We start from the raw sequence: 15,128 nt of genomic DNA on the forward strand, positions 1-15,128 counted from the left end.
AGGCTACAATAGCTTGAGCTTAAATGATGCCACTGTGAATAGCACTATTTTACTTGTATATTTAGGCATAGGAAATCACCCCTAAATGTGGTTAAAGTCAAAAGAGAGATTCATGTCCATGTACACAGATTTTAGGTATCGCTATTGGTTGGGCTACATGGTTTGATAAGAGTTTCTTTATGTTGGCCTAGAGTGCAGTTTAAGCTGATGTGCACATGACACTGTACAGGAAGATAGAATCATTTCTTTGTGGCCACGGTGATTGCCAGTAAGTGAAAAGAAGTGATAATGGGTCAGATGATGAAAACCACATAGAAAATTGGACTGGAAAATAGTGTTGTGCTTCTCCACAGGACTAAACTAAGCATGCCAAAGGAAGTCCTTATAAGGTATTTATTGGGGCTTGTCACCACCCAGCACTGTTCTCAGAAACAGGTTACAGGGTGGTTTTTACGATAACAATATAAACAGAAGTCCTCTAAATGTCCTGCTGGAGGTGCCTTGAGTCTTGTTAAATTGCATAGAAATGCAGGAAATTAGCTTTAAAATGCCTCCAGACTCCACACCAGAAGTGTCCCCCCCCCCCCCCATGTACCCCCATCATAAATAATGATCCGTCCCTTACTGCTCCTTCTATTGTTATTAAATTAGTACTTGTATTGTGCCTTACCTTCTTGTGTATTGTTATTTTATTTTTACTTATGTGTTATCACTGCACTGTTGAGAGGAAGCTTGCAAAGTAAGCATTTCATTGTCCAGTTTACTTCCGGTATCCTGTGCATGTGATGAATAAACTTTGGCTTGACTTGATCTTACCTTCTCCACAGCCTAACCATTAAAGGCAGAAATGTATTAACGTTCCCTGTAAAGCGCACTATATTGCGTCCGTGTACAAATGTGCTATGTAAATAAAGTTTGATTTGATTTGATTAACTGACCTTAGATCAGTCTAAAGGGATAACTTCATCCATCTTCCTCTCCTCTCTCAGGCCTTCTCCACTGTGGGCACCCCAGATTACATCGCCCCCGAAGTGTTCATGCAGACCGGATACAACAAGCTCTGTGATTGGTGGAGCCTGGGGGTCATTATGTACGAGATGCTGATTGGTAAGTGGGATTTTGGTTGCTTGGAAACACGTCCTTTGCCCTTTATTGCAGTTTTAGTGCAATCATGGAAATTATTTGAACATCTGTAAAAAATATACGAAATATAGAAATATATCCATGGAAAAAGCATATTTCACATTAAGTATAAATAGGATGATTAAAGGTGCTCTCCATAAGTATTGGAAAGAGGAAGCATTTGGTCTTCTTTTAGCTCGACACTCCAACAGTTTGGATTTTAATGTAGAGATTCTCAGCTTTAATTCAGTGTTGTTGTTTTTTCAGATTGGTTTCACCATTTAGAAATTACAACCCTTTTTATACATAATCTCCCTATTTCAGGGAACCAGTAGTATTGGAAAATTGGCTTGTCAGGTGTGTTCCATTTTATCGTTTGCGCAGGCATAAGAGAGCTATCAATGTCTAGTTTGATTCTCGCCTTTACGTTTTCCTTTGGAGTCTGCTGTTGGTGTCTGTCAACATGAAGACCAAAGAGTTGTTACTGCAAGTCAAAGAAGCCATTATTGGGCTGAGAAATCAGAAAGAAACTATTACAAACCAAAACCTTAGGCTTGCCAACAACAACATCATCCAAAAGAAGAAAAATACTGGTGAGCTCTGCAATCACAAACGGCCTAGTAGGCCAAGGAAGACTTCTACAGTGGATGACCGAAGAATGCTCACTATAATTAAGAAAAACCCCAAAACGTGTATGGCTGCCACTGGAACTGGCTCACTTGATGATGTAACTGCTGACAGCAGCAGCAGAATGAATTCTGAAGTGTACAGAAACATCTTGTCTGCTGTAGTATGCTTCCATACTGCTTCCAATCTCATTGGATGGCGAATGCTTCCAATCTCATTGGACGGCGCTTATCATACATACATTATCATACAACAAGACAATGACCCCAAATTTACCGCCCTAGCAATTAGGGAGTTTTTCAATTAAAAAAAAACAACAAAAAAAAAACATTGAGTTAAAGCTGAGAATCTCTACTTTGATCCCATAGTAGCATTCCTGTTTCCAATACTTTTGGGAGACACTGTATTTGTTTAACCACCCATGTCAAATGTTGTCTTTGTCTTTCCATAGGGTATCCTCCGTTCTGTTCAGAGACTCCACAAGAGACCTACAAGAAGGTGATGAACTGGAAGGAGACTCTGGTCTTCCCCCCGGAGGTGCCTATCTCAGAGAGGGCCAAAGAACTCATTCTCAGGTCAGTCACCTTGAAATATGAAAACTCATAAAATGTATAGTATTTGTTGTCTGTATGCAGGCTCTGATGAGATTTTGTGTCTCTGCTCCTGTTAAATTGTGTGTGTCTGTGTGTGTGTGTGTGTGTGTGTGTGTGTGTGTGTTTTACTGTGCAGATTCTGCTGTGAGGGAGACCATCGGATTGGAGCCTCAGGTGTTGAGGAGATCAAAAGGAACCCGTTTTTTGAGGGAGTGGATTATGACCACATCAGGTACTGGGGCCATTTTAAAGGGATACTTCACACCACAACTTCACCCTTAAACATTACCTTCACAGTCTAAACTCACCACAACAATGCTATTGTTCTGATATCCCTATTGACAGACCCATTGATTGAAATGCTACCATTCAGTTTTGTGTTTGTCACCCCCCACAGGGAGAGACCTGCAGCGATCCCCATCGAGATCAAAAGCATCGATGACACGTCAAACTTCGACGAGTTCCCAGAGTCGGACATCCTTCAGCCTGAGAGAGCTGGTGAGAAAAAGTTGCCTCAGTGCATTTTTTCAATTAAAAACAAAATTCCAGTATTTGATTTTCAGAGGAAACATAGGCCGGCCCCACTGACTATAAGAGGAATATTCAGTCATCCAGTCAACACAAGGTTAACATTTCTCAAGCCTCCCTCATGGTTCTCCTTCTCATCCTCTCTCCCTTTTTCCTTACCTCCTTTCTCCCTCTCCCTCCCCACTTTCTTCCCTCCTCTTCCTCTCTCCCCCTCTCCCCCCTCCCTCCCCAGCTGCAGCAGCAGTGGCCACCAACCACCACATGGAGGCCGACTATAAGAACAAGGACTGGGTCTTCATCAACTACACATACAAGCGCTTCGAGGGCCTGACAGCCAGAGGGGCCATCCCCTCCTACATGAAGGGAGGCAAGAGATGAACTCTGAACTCTCTGTCTCTAGCCCCGCCCGCCAGCATTGTATCTGTTTTCCCCTTCTGTCACCAGTAGGGTCACGTTCAATAAACAAAATGTTCAGGAACGTAGAGCATTCTGCAACGTTTCTGAACCAACACTAAAACGTTCATCATAACCCAAGTGAATACATGATTGTCACCACTATAATGCCCTATGTGACATTATCTGTTGTCTAAGTTGAACTCTCTTTCTTAATACTCGACCAGCACTGATCTGTCTACGACACAGCCTTAAAATAGCCTTCCTCTGCCACTCCTGCCGTCTCTTTCTCCTCTCCTCAATGGTCCATACATAGTACATATGGAAACAATTTTACTGTTCCCCTAAAGCTGGCAGACTCACAGCAGACTGTCTGTGTGATTCAGTCCCCCCCTGTGATGTCATCAGACCACAACTTTAACCCGTTGTGGTTAGCCTGGTAGCTAGCTACTCTGTCTTTGCTTTAGCCAACTCCTTGCTATTACCACAAAACAGTAATAGCTTTTTATATTTAGATATGTAGATACATTAAAACACATGTACATCCAAATGCTAATTGTGCTTTTCAGGGAATAACCTTCTAATGCTGGTTGTGTGTTTGTGGAGTTGTCTGGGTTCAGATGATGTTGATTTTTGTGCCTTACCCAAAGGACTGTGGGAGCTGTAGTTTCAAGTTGTTAGTGTGCAGGATGGAAAGCTCTTTGGTTTAGCTCTCATGTCTTTATTGCTGGTGAATTCTTTTTTTTACAACAGGTCTTTTATAACTGGTCTTTTCCTGACGTTTCATGTCTTTATACAGTATTTTTTTAAATCACAAAGGAAGCACTGTCTTCAATGCTGTGGATTTATATGCATTTCAAGTTTTTTTTAGAACTTGTTTCACATGTATTTCTGTAAGACAGCACTTTCTGCACTTGTGTGTATATGTATGTATGTAATTCAACCAAATCATGGCCACACTTTACATTACACAGGCCTCATTCCAAAGAAACTATCATCTGTAGTTGACTATCCAACACTCTGAGATCATTTTGGCTGGGTTTATGATAGACAAATGAATGACGTTGGATCATAGGATCCAGGGGGACGTGTTGATTTCCTCTCATTCTGATTTTCACTTGAGTGCTTTAAAGGTGCAATCTGTAGTTCCATGTTTGGTAAAAAAAAACACAAAAAAACCCATTCACCTGGCAGGACTGAGAGGCAGGGTCTTTGAGAGTGCTTATTGGCGTAAATGGAAGTTAACTGTGAGTGCGTGTATGTGGGTATGTTTGTGTGTGCATTTTCTTTTAAGCATCGATTGTTTGTGTATTTCGCCTTGTGGCCGCAGGTTGACAAAGAAGCTACAGATTGCACCTTTACGTCCTCTCTAATGCTGGATAACTATATTCTTTGCGGCTGCTTTATACTATAGACTTTGACTTGTGTCATGCTGTTTCAAAAGGTACACATGCCAGATAGGCGGTACAATTCTTTCTGTTAAGTTGTCTGATGTTCTTTTTTTAAATAAAATATATTTTGTATAACTTGGCCACACCAAGCTGTTCCTCTGAAGGAAGAATGTAAATATGCCTCTGCAAATAACTACATATGTATAAACGGCAATCATTTCTCTCTGGTGGACAAAACACATGTTATATACGAGACATGTGTACTGTGTGTGGGTGTTTGTTTGAGTGGGTGTGTGTTTTGTTTTATAGAGGGGCTCTGTTTGCAGTATAGCTGATTTTGAATGTTGTGGTTTTCTCAGCCAAGAGAAGAGCTTTAAACGCTAGAAATCCGAGCATTCAATAAAACTTTGATATGATTATGTTGCATTGATTTGTTTGTTTCCTTCATATACATACTTAGATGTTAAATCCAGTTCCTGACCTGGTTACTAAAGGTCTCATGGCACCTGTTGCAAGAGCAGGGTTGTCACCAATTGATGTCCCTGCCAAATCCTCAACCTGGACCCTATGGTCACCTGATCATCCAACTACCAATTGTCTCATACAACACAGTAATTATAGTTGTAATAAACAAGATCATTTCAAAAATAGCTTTTTATATAGGTTTATTTTACAAAACTGACTGAACAAATGTTCTATGTACATTTTACATACATAAACATCATTTATCAACTCCAAACTTCATCAACATTTTTTACAAGGTTTAGAAAATACGCTTGATCATAAAAGAAAAAAAGAGCAGGTAAAACTAATGAAAGTACGGGCAGGGTGAGAGAATTCTGTACACACGATACATGCTAACGAACATACACACTCACACTGAATGTAACACACGGGCGCTAGTGAGTAGATTACTGTAATAGCCATGAAGACTCAGTTCTCTTTTAACATCCAGCCAAGCCAACTGTGTGTGTGTGTGTGTGTGTGTGTGTGTGTGTGTGTGTGTCTGTGTGTGTGTGTTTGTTACGTATGTTTTGGTTGTGTCTTGCGTTCTGTTGTGTTTCTGTCCCTCTACCTATCTCCATCTTTCTCAGACATTCTGGCAATCAATTTGGTTCAGCTGCACCTCATTCCTCATCACCTCCATAGCCAATCAGAGGACAGCCCCGACATATTTAAAACCTGCACTTCCTCCCCTCATGAGATTCTTCTGTCTTCTGAGTGTTGGCGCTGGACTGTGTCAAGTGGCATTCTTAAGTATAGGTTAGGCTTAGTTTAGGGACTACTTTATTTTTGGTTCTTTCTTTGGGCACAAATTCCCCCCCTTCTCTCCTTAGTCTTGGTACAATAAATCATCATTACACTGTTCACCTTGTCATTGTTTTTCCCTGTTCTCACTCCCTGGTAACTGTCTGCGTGGGTCCTATGTTTACGTGCCTCACCCATCCCCTAGACCTGCGTAACAATGGTTTTGAAAAAAGGTGGTTGAGGTGTGTGTGTTCTCTTTGTATGGTTTTGAAATATGGTGGTTAAGGTGTGTGTGTTCTCTTTGTGTGGTTTTGAAAAAAGGTGGTTGAGGTGTGTGTGTTCTCTTCGTATGGTTTTGAAATATGGTGGTTGAGGGGTGTGTGGGTGTGTCTGTAAGTTCACATGTCTTCAGTATGTGTAAAAAGAGTGCACGGTAAAGGGACAGTAGGGAAGAGTGCGCAGACAGAAAGGGCTCTGGATAGAAGATGCCCCCTGAAGCACAAATCCAGGATATCCAGATAACTCTCCCCAAATCTGTGCCTTTGGACACATTCTGTATCCTCTCCCCCCCTCTCAGCTCTGACTGGTGGGCACGGCCAGCGGTAGGGCCAGCCTATCCAGCTCGTCCACCTGCGGGGTGAGTGTGGCCGCAGGCCGTGTCGCAGGCCCCTCCCCTAGTGAGGTCATGAGGTTAGGTACGCTCTTGCTGCGTACGCACTGGAAGTCAACATGGCGGCTCTTCCCCTCCTCCTTCTCCCAGGAGAGCTGGATGAACGGCCGCTGCACGTAGTTGTAGATGACCTCTGACCTGCCGCCCGGACGCCGCTTCACTTTCTCCTTACACGTGGGGTACCCTGGGATACAGGAGGACCAAGGCAGGGCAGGCAGCAGAGAGAGACGATGGACAAGTTACTCAACAGGTTAAAGTGCCGTATAGGTGAGAGTGAGAGTCAATACTTGTGTGTGGAGTCTGGTAGACATGCCGGGACTATTGCTCTGTCACCTAGCATGTTTTAGGTTAGCTGCACTTTGTTCCTCAAAGAACGGAGATTTGCCTAATTTACGCGTCACCTGTAAGGTCGATAACCGTGACCGCTCTGTACAAAACTATCAGGCGTTTAACCGATTCGCAGGAAAGCTGTCTGGAGACTTGATTAGTGTCTCGTCGCTATTGGCTGCAAGCCTAATGCGTGTTACATAAAGCCCTGAAAAGAAATTATTTCCATGCATGAAATACATTATTTTTCTGTTCCACTGGTTGTTGATTTCCTCTCCCATGCAATCGTCAACTCATTTATTATTATTTGACTAGTCTACAGTACTTGTATTTCTTCTACATGGAAAATCAATTAAACTACCATGTCCTTATTCCACAGTATGTTTTACTAGACTATGTGATGGAATCAGTGTGAAACATGTGGATGTAAAAGTATTGTATTTATTGCACAAGAAATAAAGAACATTAAAGTATGACACAAGGCAAGTGATTTTGGACATTACTCCCACAAGACACAAATTAACACATCATCAAAACAACGTTAAATGTCCGCTCAGATTGGTTGTTAAAATAGATCATTGTCTAATTCTGGGTATAGCCTTGTAGTCTGTAAAGTTTGACACTCTCACCATAATTCACCTACTGTAATTCATCATTTCTTGACCAAGTTACTTTCTTAGACTTGAGAGGTAGCCCACACACTTGTTTCCAATTGAGTAATCATCCTATCAACTTCCCCCTAACTTAGCCTCATAGATGACAGTATAATTGTTATTGTCTCGCAACATGAAACTCACTGGACCTATTTAGCAACAAGTCTCATTTTAGAATATGTTTACATGTAGACACAAAAGCATCACCTTATATGGCGAAACAGTGTAATTACATAATAAAGCATTTGAAATTCACAGATAAAATCACCCAGTTATAATGGTGATTCTTTATATTAATTATTATACAATTAGCGTTTTCAAATATCATAGTATTGTGTGTATCAAAATAAATTGTGTTCTATTCTATAATCTCTCCCTAAACCATCAATTTAGATGGTGTAAGCTAATACGCAATTTCACTGAACCTTAGTCGAAAGTGAGGTGACTTTTGCAGTACATTGCAATTGAGGTCAAAGTTAAACATACCCGTGCTCTAAACCACAGACCTGAGAACACAGCAATCATGAGTAAGCAGCGAGTTTCAATTCTGTTATGCGTGTCTCTGTTGACTTAAGACAGCACGACTATGCTAAGCTAGCTGTCATAGCAATAGCCCCGCTGTGTTTGTAGAGGAGAATGAGCTGAATAGTTGTTAGCAATATGGCAGTAGCTCTCCCCGGGGTATTAGAAGGGGCTAGAGCAAGGGAGCTAAAATGTTACAGGTAGGGGACAAGTGAAGGGGTCAGGGGGATGACTAGAGGAAGAGGAAGGGGGTAGACCTTAGAGATAGGGCGTACATGAAGGGGCTTTGAGGAGGGGGCTCTGGTAAGGGGTTGCGTAGGAGCTAGGGGTGGTGATAGGAACTATGGGCAGGAATTAGGAAATCTGCAGTTGACTCACCCTCAATGCCTATCCTGATGTTCTTCATGCCTCTCTCCTTCAGCAAGGCTTTGGCCACGTCTCTGTTCTCTATGTACTTGAAGAAGCGGTAGAGCTTGGTGCTGTATAGAACTGGACCAAAACAAAGAGAGATCAATGAACACAAAGCTATTTAAAAATCGGTGTTTGATATTTTTTTTTTTTAAATGTGTCTAATTTCCTGTGTTCCACTTGAAACTTGTGTCCTGTAAGTTTCGGTTAAATGACCAAATTACTAAAATGTCGAATCTTAAGTGTGTGTTACTTACTCTGGGAGTACTCCTCTCCCATAGGTGGAGGGTTGTCGTGGTCCCAGTCCACTAAGTCGTCATCGGTGAGAACTACAATGTGACACTCCCTCTCGCCCTCCTGAGCGCTGGCCACCATCACCGGGACGACCAGCTCCTCCAGGAAGACCTCGAACTGACGCCGCGCACCGTCATTGGACAGCTCGTGCAACAACGCACCTGGTGAACAATGACGTCATACGATTTGAACTACGACCTCTGGTTTGAGATTTAATCAGGATCACAGAGACGTTATGAACAGAATTGAAAAGGACTGAACGTAGGTTCTGATGAAGCCTATGCAACATTACTGAACATTGCAATCCTGAATGTACCCTCGTGGTAAGAAAGGATTGTGGTCATGCGAGTTTGGGGCCCTTTCTCAATTGTTCGAAACTCCATTCATCACGTTCTGTCCTCTAGAAGATCTAAGTTCCACTCCTCTTATATATTCTCCTCCCATGCTTTATGAGAAGGAAGAGAGTGGAGGACGGAGGAGAGGACGCAAGAAATGGAGTTTGGAACAATTCAGAAAGGGCCAGTTTGTTACTCACTGAGGTCTCGGCACCTTACAGTGCTGTAGTCAAAGTTAATACAGAGGTAGTCACACGCTTCCCTCAGCTCTGCTACAGACACGCCCTCTGGACACTGGAGGATACCCCCTCTGTAATAGTCCTGAGAGAGAGAAATAGAGAGAGAGAGAGAGAGAGAGAAGGGGGTGAGGGCAAGTTAAATTATTAAATAAGAAGCTGTGCTATTGACCTCATTAGGCTTGCTTTTGAGAGATATAGAAGTGAATCTTGACAGTCAACTGTTACTGTGGAATAAATTGCCTTGTTCTCTTGTCATCAACTAAGATGTGGTATCAAACTGTCTGTTCAAGCTCGGTACTAAATGTAAAGAACTTAATAAGAATAAGTAGAAATGTCACAATTTCATGGGAGTTGTCCCGAACGTCCATATGACGTCATCCTGCTTCTAGTAAGAAACTCACCAGGACAACTCTGAAGATGCTGGCCCCGATGCCTTCAACGATCTCGTACTCGCCCTTAGAATTTGGTCGCGTGAAGTTATGCTTACGGCCTGGACCGAACATCCTGAAATTGAAATTAAACATTTAAAGGGATAGTTCACCTAAAAACCAAAGTTTGTCCGATATTTACGAGTGTGTGTGTGTGTGTGTGTATGCATATGTGTGTGCCTATATGTGCATACTGTATGTGTGTGTGCAAGCACACTTACCATTCCAAAACATGGTTTTATTATCATCTTTTTCAAGATGAAGTCAATTAGATAGTCAGAAACAAGACTATTTATACATCTGTCCTGCTTATTCAATAAATTATGCCATTACCCTTATTAAAATGTGAATATCAGTTATGAAACTTGTAGAGGCCATAACAACGCCTCCATTGTAAATAAGAGAGGGTGTTGTGTGAGTGGGTTGCATACTCCTCTGAAATCTCTCAGATTATTAGTCAAGATTGACGCAAATGGCTGCCATGTTAGAGTACACATGGAGATTACAAACGAACAGCTCTTAAACATTTGCAAGTGGATTATGTGGGTGTTTCTTGTCAATCTTAAAATAGGTAGCTGATGACACCCCGGTTGCCAGTCTTGTCTCTGCTTTAGCCAACTCCTCTGTCATTGTCATGTCATTATTAAGCAGACACAAACTGGCAACCAGGCTATGTTGAGTGTTTACTAAATTGCGTCTGTGAATACTACGAAAAAAACGATTTTGAGGTTCACTCTGGACTGCTCTGAGGGCATTTTAGACCATTGTAGGTTTTAAGCCTCTTTTCTAAACACTGTCTTGTCTGTGCTGATCAAGGGCTTGAGAGAATGGGAGGGCAGGCAGTTTGAATCTCAGTTTTCATTGAGCATGTGGTTATATTGTTGGTAAATTACTAGCATGGGCCATAAACTGAACATGGAAAGTAGGGGACTGTGGATAACAATGGCTTCTAAATGGCTACACTAACAGTATTAGTTAATCAATAAATTCAATTGTTGACCTACAGCAGCTGCTGCTAATTAGAACAATTGTCATGTGATGTCTGTTTGTAAGTCTGACCATTTCTCTGTCCCACCATACGACCCTGACAAAGAGCATAAACATGTTAGTGGTAAGCCGTACAATAAAGGTTTTTCAACTTTTTTCCACAAAATTGAGTGCCTTGGTATTTTGGGGATTATGATTTATGTTTTGACATACTTTACTTTGTTTGATACAAGCCTATCCATTCCCATTTGTCTAACCGTATTAATGTTTCCCCAAGAGCACTGATCCCCCAAATCAACATCTAAAGCTGAAAGCACAAACATTTTCTATTAAAACCAATTAAGCCAAAACATTTAAAGTGGAGGGGGAAGGGCAACCGAGTACAGCAGGGTGCAGCTCATCCTAATTAAGTAATAAAGCTAGGTAGAAACAAACAAGAACATCTCAGTAATCTTTCCTTGATTCCTTATGTCTCATCTCCTCGCATCCTTCACAAAATGGATTGGACGAGAACTTCAGTGTAATGTCTCGTCATGTTTCTTAGTTTATGTTTGTCTTTGTTTCATGTGAGTCAATTCTTGTTTCCTGTTTATTTTTGTGTTCCTCACCATGTCTCTTGTTTCAAACACTTCACCACATGCCCTTGTGTGTTTCCCGCCTGTGTGATTGTCGACCCTGCCCTGATTGGCTTCACCTGTTCCTCGTCATCCTTCCCTGTGTATTTAGTCTGTGTGTTCCCCTGTCTCCCCTGGCTTACCAGCAATTGTCACTAGTGTTTTTGTTTTCCTGGTGTTTGATCTTCGCTTGTTTTCCTTCATGTTCTCTGTTGCCATCTCCCTGACGGATTATAAGCCTGCATTCTGATTGATTACCTGTTACCGAACTCTGCTTTGCTCTACTGGATTGTCTGTTTTACCCATTGACTGCCTACCCGTGTACTGAACCTTTTCTCAAAGTAAAGGCTATTCTTTTGGATTTAGGTTTGTGTCTCCGAGTCATGCAATTGAGTCCTCTGTCTAAGTACAACAGCCATTACACTCAGACCTCCTCATCCAATGAATGTTGAGAAGGAGGTGAGGATAGAGAAAGCGAAGAATAACAGGAAGCGTTTTGAGATTCGTCCACTGAGAGGGTGGGCCTTACCTCCCCAGCATCGTGTCAGGGTGAGCGGTGAACAGGGTGGGGTCCACCACAAAGTGTGTACCGTCCACTATAAGTGTCACTCTTTCAGAGACGGGACGAGACGGCGGGGGGTTGGGGGGGACGGCCCCACCCCTCACCTCCACCCGAAGGTACGACTCTGAGCCTGCTGACATCTCACTGTCTGTGGGAAGAGGAGTGATGTGTACATTAGACCAAGTACTGGACAGGTTAAAGAGGAAAGGGGAAAATGTCAGCTCTCATATAAAAGAAGATGGTAATATGGATGAAAAACTGTAGCCCGGGTGCCAGTATACAGTATTTATCACCAAGGCAACAATAGAGCAGTTACAGTGTAGTACCCAAGCAAACGATTGGAAAGATTCATGTAAAATAATCAGACAAGCCTTTTCCTTTTGATCTACACGTAAGAGAACTAAACAAGTTGTCAACCACAAACGATCTAGAGGAATAGTCATAGCTTCTTCAATATTTTCCAACAAAAAATGTGAACTAAAGAGTCTGAACAGGTTTGAACCTGCTATCTCGGCTCCGATCCTCACCACCATTGTTACAGTACGGTCATGTGTTGCACTCTCTTGTGCAACACATGGGGGGGGGGGGCATTTGGTGTCAACTGACGAGGTGACGGTGGAACTTGGCGGCCCATAAGCCAGTATGGTCGTCCCACAGAGTGAGCTTATTAGACTGGTCCCATCTGCTGCTAGGGCCATCCTTACTAAGCCCTGGCTGGGAGAAGGAGGATTACTGTGGTACAGTAGAATTCCCAGGACCTCCTCTCCCGGTACTTCACCAAACCAGCTGCTCTCTCTGACCAGTGTTCCCACTAACTACACTGGGAGTGCCTCACAGACAGGAGGGGGGGATGTCTGCTATATATGACCTTGATACTGTAGCCAGCTCTGATGGCTCAGTTGGTAGACACATGGTTGTGGTGGGCTTCATTCCTGTATCACATGGGAAACTGAGTAATTGTACAGTATATGTAAGTGTCTGACACATGACGAATTGAAACTCACACTATATTTGGTCAGCTGAAGCAAGAGATATGTGGCAGCTGTATGGTAACTCAATACAAGGTACTGTGCATAAAGCAATATAATAGAATATTTTGTGCAGTAGGCTAATGAAAGGAAATGGGCAAGCAATTTATGTTTCACATTTATTACTACTGTACAGTTAGCGTACACTTTACATACATAAATCAGAAGTAAGTAGGATGATGGTAAAAGAAATAGTGTTCTGGACTAATGGTCTTCAAAGGTGCACATCAGCATTTCACTGTTGGCAACAGGTGGAGGACAGGTGTATGACAAAAATGACAGGATGAATGAGAAGGGTCTACTGTCTGTCTTGAAAAAGGCAAAATTGAGTTACAACTTGCACTGGACCTGATTTTCATGGCGCAGAACTGGTTATTAAAAATATACTAAATAACACACATTCCACATTTGTCCCGAGATTTACATTTGCAGTATGATAATCAAGAATATGTCAAACCTGCGCCATGTTTCGTTCTCGCTTGTCCGCTTTTTAATACGTCACAGCTGAGAGGAGTCTACAAGCAACAACATCCCACATAAAACATACAAATGAGAGAGGAATAACTTACCAGTGGAGCAAAAAGCAGAAACCAACGTTTTCTGGCGTCGTTCGGTCACGTCCACGCGGGAATTTCCAGGTAATATGACAGAATGCCAGAAGTGCGCACGGCGCAGATCAGTATGAGCTTACTAAGCGCCCTAGGCCCATACGGTGACACCGGATCATGAGCTCAAATCCAATTACCCCGGTGTAGAAACGAGACTCGCGTGAGGGAATTCCCAATCCTTGTTTTGTATGCACAGAGTGTGTGATATATGGCTGGTTGTGTTTCCCGAATTGACATGAAAAAAATATATGCCTCTAGCCATGCCCCAAAACCTCAAATGATTAATGGACAGGAAATATATGGTGTATGGTTTATGCATAGGCTATGGTTTTAAACATCTCAGAAACAGAGAAACTGTCTGTGTCTAGAGGATAGTGAATTATGAGTCCATCCTTTGTCTCCGTCCCCTCCTGCGTTGGCTGAAATATAGGTGTATGACAGAGCATGTATACCATTCACTTCAATGTATGATCACTTCAATGCACCTCGATGTTAGTGACCTATATGGCTTTTTTATTTGAGAAGACACTGCTGTTGTGAGACTTGCATTTGCCTACATAGGTATGTTATAAGATACTGCCATCAAGTGGCAACAGAAATAATAGGGCTTATTACTGCTGAGTAAAAATGATTTGACAAACCTGTGATCACATCCATCAGGTCTGCACCATATATCAATGGTCTGTACAGATGAGAGAACATCATCTTGGACACGTTTACAAGAACCGATCCTAATCTTTCTGCCCTAATAACAAGGTTTCAGCCATAGAGCTACATATATAGTATTGGCTATAAAGTGACTGAGAAATGAAAAAAGATACAACGATAAGGAATCGAATGCAATGACATTTTATTTATTGAATGAAAGGGTTACTCAGCCTTCCTGGGTGAGCGTTTAAGCAGACAGCACAGGCGTTTGTTGAAGGCTGAGAGCATCCTCATGAAGAAGGAACGCTTTCATGTCACCCTGAATGGCGACCGATGGCGAACTTTGTATTGTGTAGTGAATCAAACTACAGATGTTTCCTATGAAGAAGTTTATGAAACTGTAAACCAAAATACATTTTTCAACTACAGTTGACTGAAGCCACACAATATTGAATGTGTGTGTGTGTGTCTCTTTGCAGAAAATGGTGTATAGTTTTTGCATGTTGTACCTTGTGGTGTGTCATATCTACTTTCACAGTGTGAAACTTTCAAATGAAGTAGATATATCAGTAACAAATGTACACTGATCAAAAACTAAATGAAACCTGTTTTACTGTGTGCCATTTCCTTCAGTAGTCAGTGGAGGTGGAGTTGTACTGCAGATATGAGGAACCTGCACATCTAATACTCATTCTGAAGATGCAGCACAAGCATTCTGTTACAATCATGAGTCACAATGAAAATGAGAAAACTATAGATCGTCCAATAGATCAAAGTCAAAGTGGCTTTATTGTCAATTCTTCACATTTCAAGACATACAAAGGAATCGAGAGGACGTTTCTCACTCTCCCACGGTGAGACAGATAAAGTGCCCAGGCACAACAGATAAGACAAGACATACTA

General features: G+C 42.1%; 2 protein-coding genes across 4 annotated transcripts in view; one reads left to right on the forward strand and one right to left on the reverse strand.

Annotated features, from left to right (window-relative positions):
- The window catches only part of stk38b (serine/threonine kinase 38b), a 12,915-nt gene extending 7,835 nt beyond the window's left edge, over positions 1-5,080 (forward strand). For all 3 annotated transcript variants that reach the window (XM_083668591.1, XM_083668592.1, XM_083668590.1), the window contains 5 exons: positions 990-1,107; positions 2,201-2,324; positions 2,479-2,574; positions 2,740-2,840; positions 3,103-5,080. In XM_083668591.1, coding sequence (XP_083524717.1) covers positions 990-1,107; positions 2,201-2,324; positions 2,479-2,574; positions 2,740-2,840; positions 3,103-3,248 — 585 coding nt within the window. In that variant the 3' untranslated portion in view covers positions 3,249-5,080. The remainder of the gene's footprint in view (positions 1-989; positions 1,108-2,200; positions 2,325-2,478; positions 2,575-2,739; positions 2,841-3,102) is intronic.
- Positions 5,081-5,339: 259 nt separating this feature from the next.
- kctd20 (potassium channel tetramerization domain containing 20) lies at positions 5,340-13,609 on the reverse strand. The gene is made up of 7 exons (XM_083668599.1): positions 13,539-13,609; positions 11,909-12,089; positions 9,752-9,854; positions 9,312-9,432; positions 8,740-8,937; positions 8,453-8,563; positions 5,340-6,756 (listed from the first exon to the last, which is right to left on the reverse strand). Exons 2-7 carry the CDS (start codon positions 12,079-12,081, stop codon positions 6,476-6,478), a joined length of 987 nt encoding a protein of 328 aa, XP_083524725.1. The 5' UTR covers positions 12,082-12,089; positions 13,539-13,609; the 3' UTR covers positions 5,340-6,475.
- Positions 13,610-15,128: the final 1,519 nt, after the last annotated feature.

Source organism: Argentina silus (assembly GCF_951799395.1).
Source record: "Argentina silus genome assembly, chromosome: 4".
Classification (NCBI taxonomy): Eukaryota; Metazoa; Chordata; class Actinopteri; order Argentiniformes; family Argentinidae; genus Argentina; species Argentina silus.